Source organism: Triturus cristatus, chromosome 9 (genome assembly GCF_964204655.1).
Source record: "Triturus cristatus chromosome 9, aTriCri1.1, whole genome shotgun sequence".
In the NCBI taxonomy this organism is placed as follows: Eukaryota; Metazoa; Chordata; class Amphibia; order Caudata; family Salamandridae; genus Triturus; species Triturus cristatus.
Genome location: NC_140592.1, coordinates 23,639,449 through 23,657,290, shown reverse-complemented (window position 1 = coordinate 23,657,290; position 17,842 = coordinate 23,639,449). Strand labels below are relative to the sequence as shown.

General features: G+C 47.6%; 1 protein-coding gene across 2 annotated transcripts in view; it reads right to left on the bottom strand.

The window, feature by feature from the left end:
* Positions 1-13,566: 13,566 nt before the first annotated feature.
* Positions 13,567-17,842, bottom strand: part of OGG1 (8-oxoguanine DNA glycosylase) — a 102,302-nt gene continuing 98,026 nt past the window's right edge. For both annotated transcript variants that reach the window (XM_085624273.1, XM_085624274.1), the window contains 2 exons: positions 14,486-14,535; positions 13,567-13,866 (listed from right to left, as the gene is read on the bottom strand). In XM_085624273.1, the coding sequence (XP_085480399.1) occupies positions 13,780-13,866; positions 14,486-14,535 (137 nt within the window). In that variant the 3' untranslated portion in view covers positions 13,567-13,779. The remainder of the gene's footprint in view (positions 13,867-14,485; positions 14,536-17,842) is intronic.

The following is a 17,842-nucleotide window of genomic DNA, read 5'->3' as shown; positions in this document are numbered from 1 at the left end:
CGGCAAGAGCACCAACAGAGAAGTCAGCGGGAAGTCAGCGGGACCGCAGGTGAGTACAGGCTCCTCTCGCAAAGTTCACCCGCTCCTCCGAGGGAGCTTCAGCGTTTTAAGCGCCTCCGGGCGCGAATGCGGCAGGAAGTTAGCCGCTATGCAGCCTGGGAGCTGTAGTCTCCCCCCGTCTCAACCGCGATGCCAGGAAGCGGCGTCGGGGGAGACCCGCAGCGTCAGGGACCCAGGAGCGGCAAGAGCACCAACAGAGAAGTCAGCGGGAAGTCAGCGGGACCGCAGGTGAGTACAGGCTCCTCTCGCAAAGTTCACCCGCTCCTCCGAGGGAGCTTCAGCGTTTTAAGCGCCTCCGGGCGCGAATGCGGCAGGAAGTTGGCCGCTATGCAGCCTGGGAGCTGTAGTCTCCCCCCGTCTCAACCGCGATGCCAGGAAGCGGCGTCGGGGGAGACCCGCAGCGTCAGGGACCCAGGAGCGGCAAGAGCACCAACAGAGAAGTCAGCGGGAAGTCAGCGGGACCGCAGGTGAGTACAGGCTCCTCTCGCAAAGTTCACCCCAAAGAGACAGATATCAAACACAGGACTATGGGATCTTGAGAAAGACTTAAGTTGTGCATCCGGTCCTCTAAGAAGTAGCTGTACTGGCAAGCACAGGCCCCTGACCCGGACAAAGGGGCCCACTGCCATGGAGGCAGTCTCAAGTGCGTGACGTGCAAAGGCCTAGACATGATTATTAAAGAGGACTCATATAAACCTCCATGTTCATTTTAACTTCGCTTTTCTGCCCACAAGCCGATAATGATCACATGTTGGCTTATTGTTTGATGTTTTTAGGAACTTAGTGAACCAGCCCACAGAACCCTCCCTGCTGTCCCACTCCCCTGCCGTACTGACAAACTGAAGCGAGACAGTGGGGAGGGGGGAGTACAGCAGCGTCGTCCGTTGGGCCATCGTCACCTCAGTGACCCCCTCCCCATGACCCAGGCTGGGGGCCAGGTGTTGCTACGGCTCTTGAGCTATTCACACCTCAGCACCACATGTGTCAGACCGGCCCAGCAGCCGTGTTTTCCAACCCACCCTTCCACATCAGGCTGCCGCATGCAGGCCATAGTGGGTGGGGGAGGAAGAAGTATGCAGGGCCTCGCTGGGGCCCAGGTATTGTCACCTCGGCCCCAGTGTCTTACGCTTCGGTGGAGGGAGTGTGCCTTTACTGGGGCCTCGCTGTGAAGTGACAGAATCCGAGCGCCAACTCAGCATCCTGTGATTCTGGGCAACTCGCTTAATCTTTAAAGGCCTACAATAAAATGAAACTTTGTCTTGTATGTATTTGGCACACACGTAAATCACACTAGTGCCTGTGGGCCGAGATCACACTATATAAAACTACACAAAATATCTAGCTAGGTTTAGTTCACAGTTTCATGTTAGTCGGGGCATTGTAACGATGATCAATCCGGTAAAAAAAACATAAAGGCATGATCTGGGATTGCAGGCCATTTTTTTCTGAAGTGCCCGGCATTAACTGTGATCCAATCCAACCCTTACCCCATCTCGCATTCGCCTTTGCAGCCTGCTAAGATGTTTCTGTGCGCGGTGCACTGAAGATTTTGGAGCAGATGGGACGTGCAGAGGGAGGGTGGGAGTGAGGGTTTGCTTCATATTGCTGTTTCCAGTACAGTTCTGTTTGTACTGCTTTGGCTCCCTCAAGTGGTCGCGCTGTGCAATAAATGTGAACAATCAGTGACACTCGGTTTAAACCAGGTCAGCTGATTTGCCGCCGGTAGGGAATTTTCGAGCACACTCGGTTTTAACCGATATCCGGACAGCCTACCAATGGTTTACGTCTCAATAGCTCCACAGGCTCTGACAGTCTTTCTCTGGTCACCAATGGTTTATGTCTCAGTAGCTCTCCTGGCTCCAGCAGTCTTTCTCTGGTCACCAATGGTTTACGCCTCAATAGCTCCCCTGGCTCTGGAAATATTTCTCTGGTCACCAATGGTTTATGTCTCAGTAGCTCCCCTTGCTCCGGCAGTCTTTTTCTGGTCACCAATGGTTACGTATCAGTAGATCCCCAGCTCCGGCAGTCTTTCTCTGGTCACCAATGGTTTATGTCTCAGTAGCTCCCCAGCTCCGGCAGTCTTTCTCTGGTCACCAATGGTTTACGTCTCAGTAGCTCCCCCAGCTCTAGTACTCTTTCTCTGGTCACCAATGGTTTATGTCTCAGTAGCTCTCCTGGCTCCAGCAGTCTTTATCTGGTCACCAATGGTTACGTATCAGTAGCTCCCCAGCTCCAGCAGTCTTTCTCTGGTCACCAATGGTTTAGGTCTCAGTAGCTCCCCAGCTCCGGCAGTCTTTCTCTGGTCACCAATGGTTTACGTCTCCGTAGCTCCCCCAGCTCCAGTACTCTTTCTCTGGTCACCAATGGTTTACGTCTCAATAGCTCCACCGGCTCTGGGAGTCTTTCTCTGGTCACCAATGGTTTACGTCTCAATAGCTCCACCGGCTCCGGCAGTCTTTCTCTGGTCACCAATGGTTTACGTCTCAATAGCCCCACCAGCTCCGGCAGTCTTTCTCTGGTCACCAATGGTTTACGTCTCAATAGCTCCACCAGCTCCGGCAGTCTTTATCTGGTCACCAATGGTTTACGTCTCAATAGCTCCACTAGCTCCGGCAGTCTTTCTCTGGTCACCAATGGTTTATGTCTCAATAGCTCCACCGGCTCCGGCAGTCTTTCTCTGGTCACCAATGGTTTACGTCTCATTAGCTCCACCAGCTCCGGCAGTCTTTCTCTGGTCACCAATGGCATCTAGTCGGGAGTCGATCACCTGAGGCAGGGAGTGGTCAGGTACCTCCATGTTCTCTGGGGAGGCATTGGCATTTGTGAACTTGTGCTTCTTGGGCTGTTGGGACTTTAATGACGGTGGAGTGATGAACACGCTGAGAAACGTAGGGCTTGAGACTCGGTTCGTGCAGGCTGTGCGGCTTACTCTCGGACCCCCGCTGTGCAGCTGCCAGTTCCTTCTCGGGCTATCATCCTCTTCCCTTGCCGTCGCTGCGTCAGGACTCACTCCTGTTGTAGCTTGGGTTCTCTTCATCGTCCGGCCCTGCCAATCACGACTTCCCCTTCTGGCTTCAGTTGGTTGTCCGATTCTTGGTGCGGACCTTCCGGTCACACTTCCACGTTTCTTGTTGAGTGCGGTGGCATGCACATGGCATTGATGACATAGCTGCCATTGGGCCTGGACGACAGGTTGTGACGATTAACGAGGAGATGAAGCTTCTGGATGGACGTTGTGGCCACAGGATTGCCTCTTCTGGATCTTCTCTTGCACCTCTGGCATTTGCGTTCAGGAGCAGGGATGCCACTCAACTCCAACTGCCGACACTCGGGGCTAGACGGTCTCACTGTGAAGCGATGGGAGCAACGCGGTTTGCGCTTGCTGCGGCTTATGTGTGGTTCTCCCTTGGTGCTGTCGCCAGGGCCGTCGATCTACCTTAGTGGCTGTCTGGTGCCTCTGGAGGTGTTCTTGGCTTGTGGTGCTTCGAGTCCTCGTGCTTCTCTTCTCTTGGTCTGACATGCCTGCGTTTGTCCGGCTCTTCGGGGTGACACGATCTCCACTCTTCTTCTGCTTCTCCTCCGGGTGCAGTGACATGCACCGTGTTCTAACAAGGCCAACGGGCCTATTAACTCCAATGGTCTCCTGACCATGCAGGCGAAACTTCTGTCGCTCTTGTCTGCTGCGTCTTGAGCAGCTACTCATCTTGGGTGCTCCTTCTTCCGGCAGCTTCTTGACACTCCACCTCCAGGTGTTCCCTCTCCAGGGAATGGCTTTCACGGGCAGTAGTGATCTGTTCACTCGTAGTGTGCGACTCTCCTCTTTTCAGACTTGGGTCACTGACGACGCCTGCTTGAAATAGTGTGAAGGAGGATACTGTGCTGTGTTTGGTCCCTTGCGTGCCTCATTGCCGTTTCTGCTGTGGAGGTGTATGGGATCTCCTTGCTGATTCCAGCAGTGCTTCTTTTCTGTTCTCTGGAGAGGTCTCTTTCCTTCCTGGGCATTTACTCGTGCTGGCGCGCTCTTCTCACTTCTAGTGGTGTTGGGCCTCCGCTGGTGGCACGCTCTCTGCACCAGTCATTCTTGCTTGCTGCGCATTTGTGTTTGCCTTGGTTTGTTTAAGCTTCTCCTTCCACACAACGCACAGGGCTTACTTTCTTGCACATGGCAGTTCGTCATCATAATGTCCCAGGGCTCTTTGCTGCTAATTTTAGCCACTGCGATGCTGTGGTTGCAGTAACTCCGTGAGTACTCTTTGTACTGGTGCGTCACTCCGCTCTCTGACTTGTGGTGGCATCAGACAGCCACTGGGGTTAGAGTGCCCTGCTCACGTCTTTGTCCTTTACTTGGGGATTGTGCTCTTTTCCTTGGCGCTTCCCCCTTTTCAATGGTGCCTGGGAGACAGGTGGCAGGTCAGTACATCCAGGGGCCGGCGTCTGCACAGTTTTCCTGGACACAAGTCTCTGTCTTGCTGACACATTCAACTGTGGATGGCCACCATTATCCAGTACATCACCCCCTGTTGCTTGTAGAAGGCACTCTCTCATGGCTCCATGGCTTTATGCCTCTTCGTCCCTCTACCTGGGATCATTGTCACTCTTGAACATGCTGACTATTTGCCTTTTGCGGTGGCCTTGCACATGGGTGCACACCTTGTTGGCCGGGCAGCCTTTATGCTTCTCCTTCCCTGTTAGTCACTAAGGGACAGTCTCCCCACGGCCTGTGGTTGGGTTGCGCTCAGTGGGTGTGGGCCCCAGCAGCTTGCTTGATTTGGGTCAGTGTTCATGTATGCAGTGTTGTGTTACTTCTAGCGGGCATGCCTTGCCCCAATGCACTTGTAGCAGCAACCAGCTGCTTTAGTGGTCCAGGAGCAGGCTGTCTTTTCTTTGAGGGTGATGACCTTCCGGTGCTGGCCCTCAGGGTCTTTCCTGTGCTTGCTTTTGCCTGCAATGTAGTTTCATCAGTGGCCACTAGGTGGCAGTGCCACGTTTGGGCGTGCGGCAACCTCCGGTGCTCTTTCCTGAAGTTACTGGCTCTGGCTTCTCCACGCACGGAGAAGAGGAGAACACCTTCATTGCAGTTGGCCTCCCAGGAGCGCGGGAGTATTGCAGGCCCTCGGCGCTGCTTGGGGCAGAGCTGGCCGGGGTGTCACAAGGATCTCTGTGCTGAAACCCCTTTTCCTTTTTCCAGCACCTTTCTGGGGGCTTTGATGCGTGCAGCGAGTCCGCGGGACGATCCGTGTCAGTCTTTGTGCCGCTCCCCCTGGGGCACTGCGGTATCCCTGGGCGACCACCAGGTGGCGCTGCGCGACCCTCCGCCAACCGCTGTGGCCGCCTCTCCGATCACAAGCGTGATGTTGGAGTCAGCTGCGCGTCTTCATTTGTGGGCCGCATTTGGGTGCAGGAGGCAGAGACATGCATCGGGCAACTTTGCTGCACGGGGTCAGAGCCCTCCACTGCGACGTGGCTTCGCTGGGCAGCCGGCGCCAGGCACGATGGACCACCCACGCCTGAGCAGGTAGGGGGTGGGCACGGACCCATTCTCAGCATGCCTGCTTTATTGTTGCTTCCTCCCTGGTGCGCACAGAGCAGTTGCTGTATAGGGTTGCAGCGTGTCCTCACATGGCAATGTCAGCCCTACCTCAGATGCCGCAGCTGCTCTGGTGTGCTGCCATCGGCTGTCACTTCTCTTGCGGCCGGGCTCACCGATACCTGGACTCTGCAGGGGCGTTGTAGGGGGGCCCGCTCTTCCCACCAGCGGGGGTGTTTCAGGAGGTGTCCCGCTGCGCCAAGGTGCGTCGCCCGCCGGCCGATGCTGCAGCGGGCCGCTGCTTCCCTCGTGGTTGATGCAATCGTCGCAGTGTGGACACAGACATATCACCCTCACACCGTAGCTGGGCCTGATCTGTTTCTCCCCCTTTTACCCAGACGAAGTCGGATGGTAGACGGCCAGTTTCACACCGTGACGATGTCAAGCTCCGTCCACGGGCCATGGGAAAGTCCCATCTCGGGCCCGCTCCTTCCCCTCAAGGGCCGAGGAAGCGCCGAGACGGAGGCACGCGGGGTCAGACCCGCCTCGTCGCCAATGTGATGTCAGGGGCCCTGGGCCCACATGCTAGAGAATAACTGACGCAGACACCGTGGGTATCATTGTGCAACTGGCCACGAGCACGTGCACTCGGGCCCCTTTATTAGCCGGGTCACGTTACTCGTGACGCCGGTGATGGATGGGTGTGGGCTGTGTGTGTGTCCACTCCCATAGGGGAGTGGCTACTAAATCTGTGCCTGTCTAAGCACTAGAACGTGTCTCGCAGGACACAACACAACTAAACTCATTCTTACAAAATCCTGGTAGGCCCACTGTCCAATGACAACAATGGCTCCGGGCTTTTGAATATTATGATATTGCAACTGATGGCAGGGCGTTTCCACCAGAGAGAAAAAAGCACTGTTATTCAGTATGCTTGGAGACGATGGACAGGACATTTTTGGTAATTCACCAGAATTAGGGGCATATTATCATGCACGGCGTTAACATTATCGCCGCTTTAGCGGCAGAAGACTGCCGCTAATGCCGCAATAATGGGCTTGATAATATGCCGCAGAGAATTCCAATAGAAGCCCAGGTTGACACCAGAACCTGGGCTTCTATGGGAATTCACAAGGGCATATTATCAAGCCCATTAACACCGCTTTAGCGGCAGTTTTCTGCCGCTAAAGCGGCGATAATGTTAACGCCGTTTCTTGATAATATGCCCCCTGGATCTTCCTGCTGGTCAATTCATACCTTGAGATGTTTTTACTGAAGCTGTAAAAAGCTTAGTAAAGCGTTTTACAGAAGAAGCTGGTGTAAAGCTGGACAGACACAGATTCTACAAAAGAAACAATGTGCGGATGAAAGTATGGAAGAATGTATTTCAAATCTACGTATTCTCGCAATTAAATGCAAATGTGGATATTTATTTGAAGGACCAGTTCCTCTTCAATTGTTTGTGCAAAATAATTCAAAAATTCGTATCAGCAACCAGAAATCCTACATTGGATGACATTTTAGACATTTCTAAGGGATTTGCGCGTTGGTCAGCGTCTACAAAAGTTGTTGCGCGTAGAGAGTCTGCAACTACTTCAGCAGTTTGTTTTGTCGCTGATAAAACAAAGAATTTAAAATCACAACAGATGAAATGTACATGTTTCAGATGTGGTTTAAAATCCCATTTGAAAAAGAATCGCAATTCTCCTTCTGTAGAAAATAACTGTATTAAATGCAGGTAAATAAAAACAGGTCACTTTCAAGGTGTATGTTGGGTCAAAAGAACTAGAAGCCTCTTAGGGTAAATGCCATAGAAGAATAAGAAGTTGAATTTGTTACAAATTTAGTGTTGACTATTAGAAGTGTAGATGATAATTCAGATTCATCGCATTTCAAAGCGCCAGTGGGTCGCGTTCACTTCGGCAAAACTGGCGTTGAAGTTATGTCAGATACCATTTACTTTGAAAAGAAATTTAATAACATTTTAATTGCAACAGATGTATACCCAAAATCGTTTGGGGGGCACGATATTGAAATGCTAGACTATTTCGCATATAATTTAGAATTTAAGGGGCATGCCAATTTTACAAAAATGTCTGTTGCTAAAAAAGTTCATCACATCGTAGGTTGGCGTAATATAGGAACATTAGGCATCATTTTGAACTCCTGGCATGGCTGACATCATTACATTAGGACAAGTACCTATGCCCATCTTAGATGATAATGGCTTTAAAGTTGAGATGGGTTTGAAACTTATTTTAAACAAGTATGATGACATTTTTCAGTCCAAGGAAGGCTGTGATAAAGGGGCTTGGCATGACATTAAAGTCAGGTGCAATTCCGGTCAAACACAAGGTTAGGCCAGTTGCCAGGGGCGGCTCCTCCACTAGGGCGGAGGAGCGTCAACCCACTGCTTTCTCTTTAAGTTATTGCCATTTTATGTTTGGTTGTGGGCAAGCGAGTGGGCGGGGCTGCTCTGCCAGCAGGGCAGGGGAGGAGGGATGTGCCTGCCCACTCCTGAGTGCGCAAAGACTGTTTGGTTGTCTCCTTGGGGCCGCCCCAACCAGTCATGCGCACTCTGCCCTTATCCATGCAGAGAAAATGGCCTCCCCAAAAGCCCTTGGCTGGGCGGCATCACTACCAATCACAACGCTGCTTGCAGCATTGTGATTGGCTTAGGGGAGGGGCCAGGCTGCCTGCTTTTGCTTCCTGTTCCTGCCAAAGGCAGGAGAGCAGGAGCAGAGAAGACGCGGTACCCGGCCGCGGGAAAGATACGTTTAATTATCATTTTTTAAAATTATTAAATTAGCCCCCCCCCCTGTTCGACCTCCCGCGGGACCGTCTGACCCCCACCTGCGAGCCATGCCGGCCGCGACTGCCAATTCCCCTGAGAGTAAGGGACGAGTTAAAATATCTGTTGTGTTCCACGTGTAGAGATGGCATTATTGAAGCCACCGATTCAAAGGAATGGGTTGGTTGCATCTGTTGTTCTGGATAAAAAAAATCTGTCAGAATATCAATTTACGAGCAGATTTACTCTCATTAAACAAGAATACCATTGTTGACTGCCACCCCCTACCAAAGATACAGGAAATGGTAATGGCTCCCTGGGCTGCCCCTTGTTTCACTACAATAGATCTCAGATCAGCTTACCACCAAGCGGTGTTGTCAGAGAGGTCAAGAGATCTAACTGCTTCTGTGACGCCTTTTGGTGCCTTTAGATATGTTCGACTTCCTTTAGGGTTGGCATTCACTGCCGGCGGGTTTCAGAGGCTGACGGTGTCTAAAGACATCAAAGGGGTCCAGGCCTTCAAGGGCAACATTTTAATCTTTGAAGAAATGTTGAAGGGCAGTGATATGAAACCAAAAGGAAATCCCATTGAGGCTATTAAACATGCACCATCTCCTACAGACGAGGACTCACTGAGGTCATTTCTAGGCCTGAGTGGATATTATGTTCAATGTGTGCAGGGTTCTACCATTGCTACTGAACCATTAAGGCGTCTAGGACATAACAGAGAAACATTTGTGTGGGCAAAAGGACAGGATGATGCTTTTCAGAGAGTTAAGAGAATGATTGTGTCAGCGCCTGCTTTGCAACCTTACGATGTGTGCCTACCTGCCAGCACAGCTGATGCCAGCTCGCTGGGTCTGGGCGCTGTTTTAAACAGTGGTATAAAGGCAAAGAGCACAGCGCCACTTTCATTTCACGTACGCTAAAGGATCCTTAAAAACACAGTAGTTCTGTTGAAAGAGCGGGTCTTGTGTGTGCACATGGGCTGGAGAAAAGTCTGAGATACTTTTGGGGAAATTGTTTTGACCTCACCACTGATCATAAATCGCTTTTATTTTTAATGACCGCATATGGCACTGGTTTGGCTTTTTCTAGACTTGTGAAATGATTTTCCAGATTACAGAAATTCAACTTTGAAATGTAATTATATTGCAGGAAGCAAACACGTAAGAGCTGATTGTCTGTCGTGTTTGCCATTACCTAAGTCATCTGATTTGAGTGATGACACAGATGCTGAGAGCGTTGTTTCTGCTGTTAATGCGTCTCTTCCAGTGAAGGTGAATGGTTGAAAGCATGTGAAGAAACCCTAAATCAATCCCCATACAAACCCCTAAACCAAATCAGGATGATCCTGTTGCAAGGGAAGTAAAAGGGTTTTTAGGTAATGGATGGCCACCGGTAAGAAGTATGGGCAAGTCACTTGTTCCACCCGAGAGCTTGAGAAACAAAATGATACATATCGCTCATGGTGGCCACTCTGAGATCTCAGGTAATATAAAACTATTGAGAAGACATCATTGGTGGCCTAGTACGGATATTTATATTGAGGGGTTTGTGAATAAGTGTCAGCGGTGTTTGTTCTCAGATAAACACTGGAGAGTCAGCAAAGAGAAGACATCTTGTGATCCCTTACATGCACGTATATGGCAGAAAGTAGTTATTGATTTTGCGGGACCGTATAACATTTTAAAAAAAATATGAGATTCTTAATTATTTAACAAATTATCGATCAAAGTGAGTGTGCTATGGCTTTGTAGCCATGTCTAACACTGACAATGTCATTGAATGTAATTGAAGTTTTTTATAATGGAGGAGTGAATCATATTTCAGTTTCTGATATTGGTCCTCTCTTTACATTTTAGAAAGATGCTAGAACTAAATAACTCTGTAGTAACCTGCAATTAACAGCTTGGCTGAGAGATTGAACATATTTTTATAAGAGGGTATTCAAACGGCCGTTGCTTCTAGGATGGATGTCATAAAGAATCATAGATAAGAGGTTTGGAGTTATTCAAATACTTCACAAACTGTTACTGGTTTCCACAATTTTTTCTTCTAAAAATTAGGGAGGTTAGACCCTTGTTTTACGCCACACGGTGGTATGACAGCAATGTGAACGTAGTTTTCATACCACAGTGGATGAACTTGTAAGAGCGCATGTCAGTGCTAAGCACAAAGTGGTTGATTAGTGTGTAAGTAGCACATCTAAAGAATTCAGTGCTGGGGACTGATTCAAATCAAAAACAGTTATAGAGTTCACAAGGGTGTTTCAAAGTTTTCAGATCCCGTTCTGGTAGTTCGTGTACCTTGTAGTTCTGTTTTGTTGAAAGATCAAGGAGGGAGGAACAAAGGAGCTGTTGTGAGAGTGAAACCATTAAAAAAAAAAAATTGAGGAAGGAAAGTGTTCTAGTAAAGATTACGTGTTTGCAGGCAGATTGTGCCCTATAGGTGGTTTGACAAATGTTACACAGGACTCCAATGTTCTTTTGAAGATTTCAGTCAAAATGATACTGTTAGTAATATTAACAATGATGCTCCATGTCATGATGTACGTGACAACTCCGACTGTATTGTACAACCTGTACCGGGGAGTTCTACTAGTTATGAAGGAGTTGTACAGCCTCTGTTGTAGAGTTCTACTAGTTCTGAAGGTGTTGCACGGGCTGTACCGGGGAGTTCTACTAGTTCTGAAGGTGTTGCACAGCCTCTGTCCTAGAGTTCTACTAGTTCTGAAGGTGTTGTACAGCCTGTACCGGGGAGGTCTACTAGTTCTGAAGGTGTTGCACAGCCTCTATCGTAGAGTTCTACTAGTTCTGAAGGTGTTGCACAGCCTGTACCGGGGATTTCTACTAGTTCTGAAGGTGTTGCACAGCCTCTATCGTAGAGTTCTACTAGTTCTGAAGGTGTTGCACAGCCTCTGTCGTAGAGTTCTACTAGTTCTGAAGATGTTGCACGGCCTCCATCGTAGAGTTCTACTAGTTCTGAAGATGTTGCACGGCCTGTAGTGGGGAGTTCTACTAGTTCTGAAGGTGTTGCACAGCCTCTATCGTAGAGTTCTACTAGTTCTGAAAATGTTGCACGGTCTGTAGTGTGGAGTTCTACTATTTCTGAAGGTGTTGCACAGCCTGTACTGGGGAGTTCTACTAGTTCTGAAGATGTTGCACGGCCTCTATCGTAGAGTTCTACTAGTTCTGAAGATGTTGCACGGCCTGTAGTGGGGAGTTCTACTAGTTCTGAAGGTGTTGCACAGCCTCTATCGTAGAGTTCTACTAGTTCTGAAGGTATTGCACAGCCTCTGTCATAGAGTTCTACTAGTTCTGAAGGTGTTGTACAGCCTCTATCGTAGAGTTCTACTAGTTCTGAAGGTATTGCACGTCCTGTAGTGGGGAGTTCTACTAGTTCGGAAGATGTTGCATGGCCTCTATCGTAGAGTTCTACTAGTTCTGAAGATGTTGCTCGGCCTGTAGTGGGGAGTTCTACTAGTTCTGAAGGTGTGGCACGTCCTGTAGTGGGGAGTTCTACTAGTTCTGAAGATGTTGCACGGCCTCTATCGTAGAGTTCTACTAGTTCTGAAGATGTTGCACGGCCTGTAGTGGGGAGTTCTACTAGCTCTGAAGGTCTTGTACAGCTTGTACTGGGGAGTTCTACTAGTTTGGAAGGCTATGTACAACCTGTACTGGGTGCTGACAAGAGTTTTGCACAATTTGTTGCATGTAAAATTCAAATTTTAAGATTATCTTATGTATTGATTAGCCATTATGTTATTTGACTTCATTTACTTCAACCTCTTTTTACTATTTGTTTTGCCGGAAAAGAGATGTTGTAAGTTTATGTTTCTTTTGCAGGAAATCAGATCTTGTAATGTGTGTGTCTATAGAAGTTTCTTATGTTGTGTGCTCTGTTCCGAGAGTCCACTGGTGTCCAGCAGGCATACAGACTTTGGAGTCTTCTTGGACTGCAGTTGGATCTCTGGCACCCTCTTTGGTCCTTCGTGGGCCTTGTATTTGGATTACTAATTCTTCCGAATAAAGTAGCTTTCTTCACGGTACATGTTCCCACCTCTACCTGAATTACTACAATTGTTAAGCCCCATCCTTGCAGGTGCTCATTACCCACCTGGCTGACTGCCTTCTCTTGAACCCCACTATCTGTGAGGCGAAAACCATCTCACGTGCTTCAGCCATCGTGTGCTCCCTTTCTTGCTCGGGCTGTGGGTGGGTGGGTGTAGAATGAGGGAGGGAGGAGTGACAATCCATGGCCAGCAAATCAATCTTGCCTAACATGCCTGACAAGTGTGAGACGCATGAGCAGCAACCATTCATTGCATAGCTCAGAACATGTCAATCAAAGGCAAGTTTCTGCAGATGTGATGCTCTCCTAATTCATCGCACTCTGCCTGAAATGACTTTTAAAAGAAACGCATGCATATTTTTAGCTGCTTCTACCACTCTTTTACAATTCTTCTGTGCCATGGATACATGTTTCACTTTCTTGTCATTATCTCTCACTGTCTGTAAAAAGTAAACACGCCAGGGTCTGAACATCCCACATCGCTTATAGAAACAGGCCATACAATGGCAGAACCATCACCCACTGTTGTGCCATCTTCCTGGGCAGATGACACTTGCACCCACACTGCTAGGGCCTCAAGGAAGCCTAGCTACATGGTGACAATGTCTTCTCACCAGTGGTTTGCCAGTTTCCGGCTCGCTATATTCCATATTAGAAGCAGGACATTGTTTTAGAAGAACTTGCATTGATGAAACAAGGCCAACCCGCATCTGCAGACCTCTGAGCTGGCATTTCCAATAAGTATAAAAGAGTAATCACTCAAGGTGTGTACTGAGATCACAGTTTTTCAATGCAATTGCATGTTCTAAGATCATGTCCTTCAGGGGCAATCAGGGAAGGCATGGCACGTCAGAAAGGAAGGCCAAAATGAAAAGGAGAGTTGTCAAAACAACCAACAACAGCCACAGGCATGGTATTCTAGTGAGCAGAAACCTTGATGCAAGATGGAGCGGGTTCTCATGACAATCCATTCTCGAATGCTCGAAACCGCGATAGCATCTAAAACAAAACGATGCTCACACAAATACAAATATTTCCACTTAGTTCGGTCTTCATGGGCTGAATAATTATAGCTATATGCGATGTATGAGAAAATGGAAAAAATATTTTTGGCTTCTAGGCAAGAAAAACATTTTTTTATTAAAAAATACAACTTTTTCATTTAATTAATCTTGCCTCCACTGTGCATGGAGGAAACTATACTTGATGCCTGGCCCTTCCGGGCAAAGTTCCTAAAGTGAAGCCTTACTATGGTGGTTCGCATAGATGTATCATGAATATGTCAGGGGGTAAGAGTGGTCTCTTCATAAATCAGTGCAAGGTTTGATCAGGTTTTCCTCTTTGCTGGTCTTCTCTTTGTCACCTGATGCTCGGAAAGGTCCTTAAACTTTTTCAAGTCAGCGCAGAACAAGACCTAGGAATGAAACACAAAAAATTGAAGTATTAATAAGGAATGGAGTACGAAAAGCAGAGGAAGAAGTCGATTTAATTCACTTACTTGGTTGTGGGGTTTTGGCATCGGAGTGACGTCCAAATAGGTTGCATGGAGTAAAGCTTTGCAAATCCCACCTGTGCAGGTGATGGACTTTGTGTAAGAGGGGCTGGAATGAATCAGTCATGCGGAAAGATTTTGATAGAATGATTTTATGGATGGAATTAAGTGTTTTTAAGTGGGAGGGCATTAGATGCCTGGGTGGGATTGAGGACAAAGAGCGTTTTGTGATTTTTGGTTTCTTCTGCCAGGACTGTTTGGTGTAGTTGAAGAAGATGTTCTTAATGAATTGCGAATTTCATTTATTTGTTACGCAAGGAAGGGTATGGTGTTCCCAAAAGAAACCCAGGTGTGTAGTTAAAAGCTATCAGATGTGATGATTAATCAACAAATGGGTGCACAGTGTCTGCTCTGTCTCATTTGTGATGGAGTACCCTGTCTGCCAAACTCTAAAGGAGCCCCCTTCTGCCAATCCCACGGTAGCAGACGGTGTCTCCAAAAAACTTACACATGCACAACATATATCTTTCTAGATACTTACCGAGTGAGCCCAGCCAGCATATGGTCCCCACAGAGTTTGGAAAAAAGATCCTGTGTAATAAAAAACAGGAAATAGAGGTCTGAAAATCATTTTGCATCCAACTAATAATAACCCACCTCTTTATTAACAGTGGTTGTGCCATGCACAAAGGGTTACGGTTACATCATGTTCAAATCTGTGGTGTGTGAATCGAAATGTAAACTTACTGTTGATACAAGCATAGGGACTGTAGTGGACAATTTCATGTTAATAAAAAGAATTTGGAAAACAAATCTGTGGTGTGTGTAGAAAGTCTCACATGCAGTGGAGTCAGAATGCAGAATTTGGGGATGGTCTTAATGCAAATATTCAGCCCCAAACAGTGGCCCTGGTGTCTGTGTACAATGCCTAAGCTCATCCTTTTTAGCTTCACCTAAGCTAAGGCACACCGATCGCTGCTTCTGTGGCGCAGCTCTGGTCCTTCACTGCCACGCTCACTTTAAAAGACGGGCTACTGTCTTGTCAGGTGCCAGGTCATTGGCATCCTTTATGGTGATCACTGCATTTATTACCAGCCCATCATCACTAAATGTGGATATCAGCCCCACCCTTCTCAGTCACGAGTAAAGGGGCCAGAACATGAGGGCGTGCACAAAGCCCTACATCAGATGACTCCTGCAGTCACCGATGGGCCATGGAATGGACATTTGCAACCAGAGTATTTCTACCCTGTTCTAAGACTGTGATGGTCGCGGCAGAACCTCCAACAAAAGGCTCTTATCACGAAGCACATAAAAGCAGGACGGGTGGAGTTTTGCTTCTGAGACATTTAGGGTCTGATTTAGATCTTGTTACTCCTTCACAACGGTGATGGATATCCCGTCTGTCAAAATATAAATCCCATAGGATATAATGGGATTTATATTTCGGTGGGTGGGATCACCGGAGCAGCCCTTGCACCAAGATCTAAAACAGTTCCTTAGTGTGGTTTATCATCATTCTTTGAATGAAGTTTCAATTCATTTTTAAATTTGGTTTTATCATATATACTACGTAAGGTGGGCATCAACACCTATCAATACATAACTCAAAAACCTATCCTCGACCAACATGCAGTCCTGGATTCTGAGCTTGCACTGTCACCTCACTACCAATGCTCAGGTTCTCTCAGGATCCTCCCCCTCCTGTATCCCGTTAGGCATCTGTCTCTGTCAAGGAACCCCAGGTCCCTCAACCTCTTAGGGTACACACTTATGATTCACCAATAGGATATGCCGTACCAAGGGGAGAACCATCATCTACTGTTGTGCCACCCACGCTCATCGCGGGGAAGGGTCCCACAGGTCCTATTTTTCTGAAAGGTCCAAGGCAGCTGCTCCTCACCTCTGCTCTTTGAGTTTTGTATACGTTACTCTGAGCTGCACAGCAGATTAATATATGTGAAGTCCTGGTGATCCCATACACAACGGTGTAAAGTGCGTGATTGCAGTGAGGCCGGGTTTTAGGTAGAAATGATATGACATCTCCAAACACAGAGAGGTAAATAATTTAGGGGCAATCTATTGGACAAATGATCTATTTCAGACCGTGTTACTAGTACATGTCAGATTTGATACTGATTCCATTTACAATTCAGAGATGACAAATTAATGGGAACATATTCCAGAGCATGGCTGGCAGAAAACATGTGCTGTCTAAAACCACATCATATCATTTTATAAGTGGCTGGAATAAGTTTCCCCTTCAATACCACTTCCCAGGCAGTACTGTTACCAGTGTATCGTTTATGGGAATAAGGAAAATAAAATACATACACCGTAAACACACGTGTCAAGTGTCGTTGGTAGGCTACAGCGATAGAGTGAGCCAAATAGACATCAAGAACCAAAAGAAGCTTGCGAACGAACCCCAAGTTCTCAGAATCTTTGTAAGGCTTAAAGTGTGGATGACACCCCAAACCAAATGCACTTAAAATGATAAATGCTCCTGGGAAAACAGGAAATTTACAGTCCATAAAAAGGCAGAAAATCCGAACAAGGGCTGCCTCAAAGACCATTACTAAAGAAGTAATTGCGTCATCGCCGATACCTTTCTACAGACACGCTAGGGCCTAGGAATGATTACGGCGGACTATGGGCAACCACCCATGATTTCTCAGAGTTAAAGTAATGGTGAAAGTACCTCTCTGGGCAGGGAAAGGTGCAGCGTGCCACACCTGATCACATTCATAACAAGCTACTATTTAATATGGTGCCATCAGTGGATTCAGGGGATCTACCTTTAAACCTCCTCAGAATCAAAAAGAGTAAGAAGGGAAACAAATCAGGGTACACAGACTGGATGGTATGTTTCTTGTTGGCATGTATAGTATGTTCCTCTTTGGCATGTATTGTATGTTCCTCTTTGACATGTATAGTATGTTTCTCTTCGGCATGTATAGTATGTTCCTCTTTGGCATGTATAGTATGTTCCTCTATGGCATGTATCGTATATTTCTCTTTGGCAGAACCTCCAGTAGCCAAAGAACAGATAGAAGAAGACACTTCACCTTCAGCAGCTCTTTGATGATCACCATCATGACATAACAAACTGTTACACTAGTTGCAGGTGGATGTAAGGGTGTTTGGAACCTGTATGTAACCCCATAATCATCTGACCTTGGTAGAAAGTTTCCTTGGGCACGCCATGCGGGAAAATCTCTAATGAGAAGTAACTAAGTAAGTAACGAATGTGTAGAGCGCACAAAAGCCGAGGCGTCTTACCGGGAAGTACTGGATCATTCCTGTGTAGGTAATAACCAAGTATTGAGCATTTTCCTAAACAGGAAGCCTAATATTGATTGGTAGCTCATTTCAGAGCTCATAAGCTCGCTAGGTGAGGCATCTACCTCCCCATCTAGCCTTATTGATTTAGGAACCCGAACCAAGGCTTTACTGGCCGATCTAAGATTCAGACGCGGGATGTACCACTAAAAAGGTATCTGTAGATCCAATGCCCCACCACCTTAAAGTGCTTTATGCACCAGGCATAGCGCCTTAAACTTGAGGCGCTGCCTGACTGCAAGCCAGTGAAGCTTCCTGATGCTGCTACAAATTAGAGGTGTTATTTGGGAGTATTGCGCAATACTCGCGCTGCACCGTTTTGCAGTGATTGAGGTTTAACAGTTGACGTTTGTCGACGCCCAAATATAGTGCGTTCGCAGTAGTCAATTGGAGAGAGAATTACTACAACCGTTTTTCTAAGGTCTAATGGAATGAATGGCAGGGTTTTACTCTCACGTCCCACTGCACTATAGCATCAATGCTGGTGCGTATCACAGCCTCTGAGTTTCTTGGCGCATGGCGCCATTCGGAATATTATGTTTTTTTAAAGCGGCAG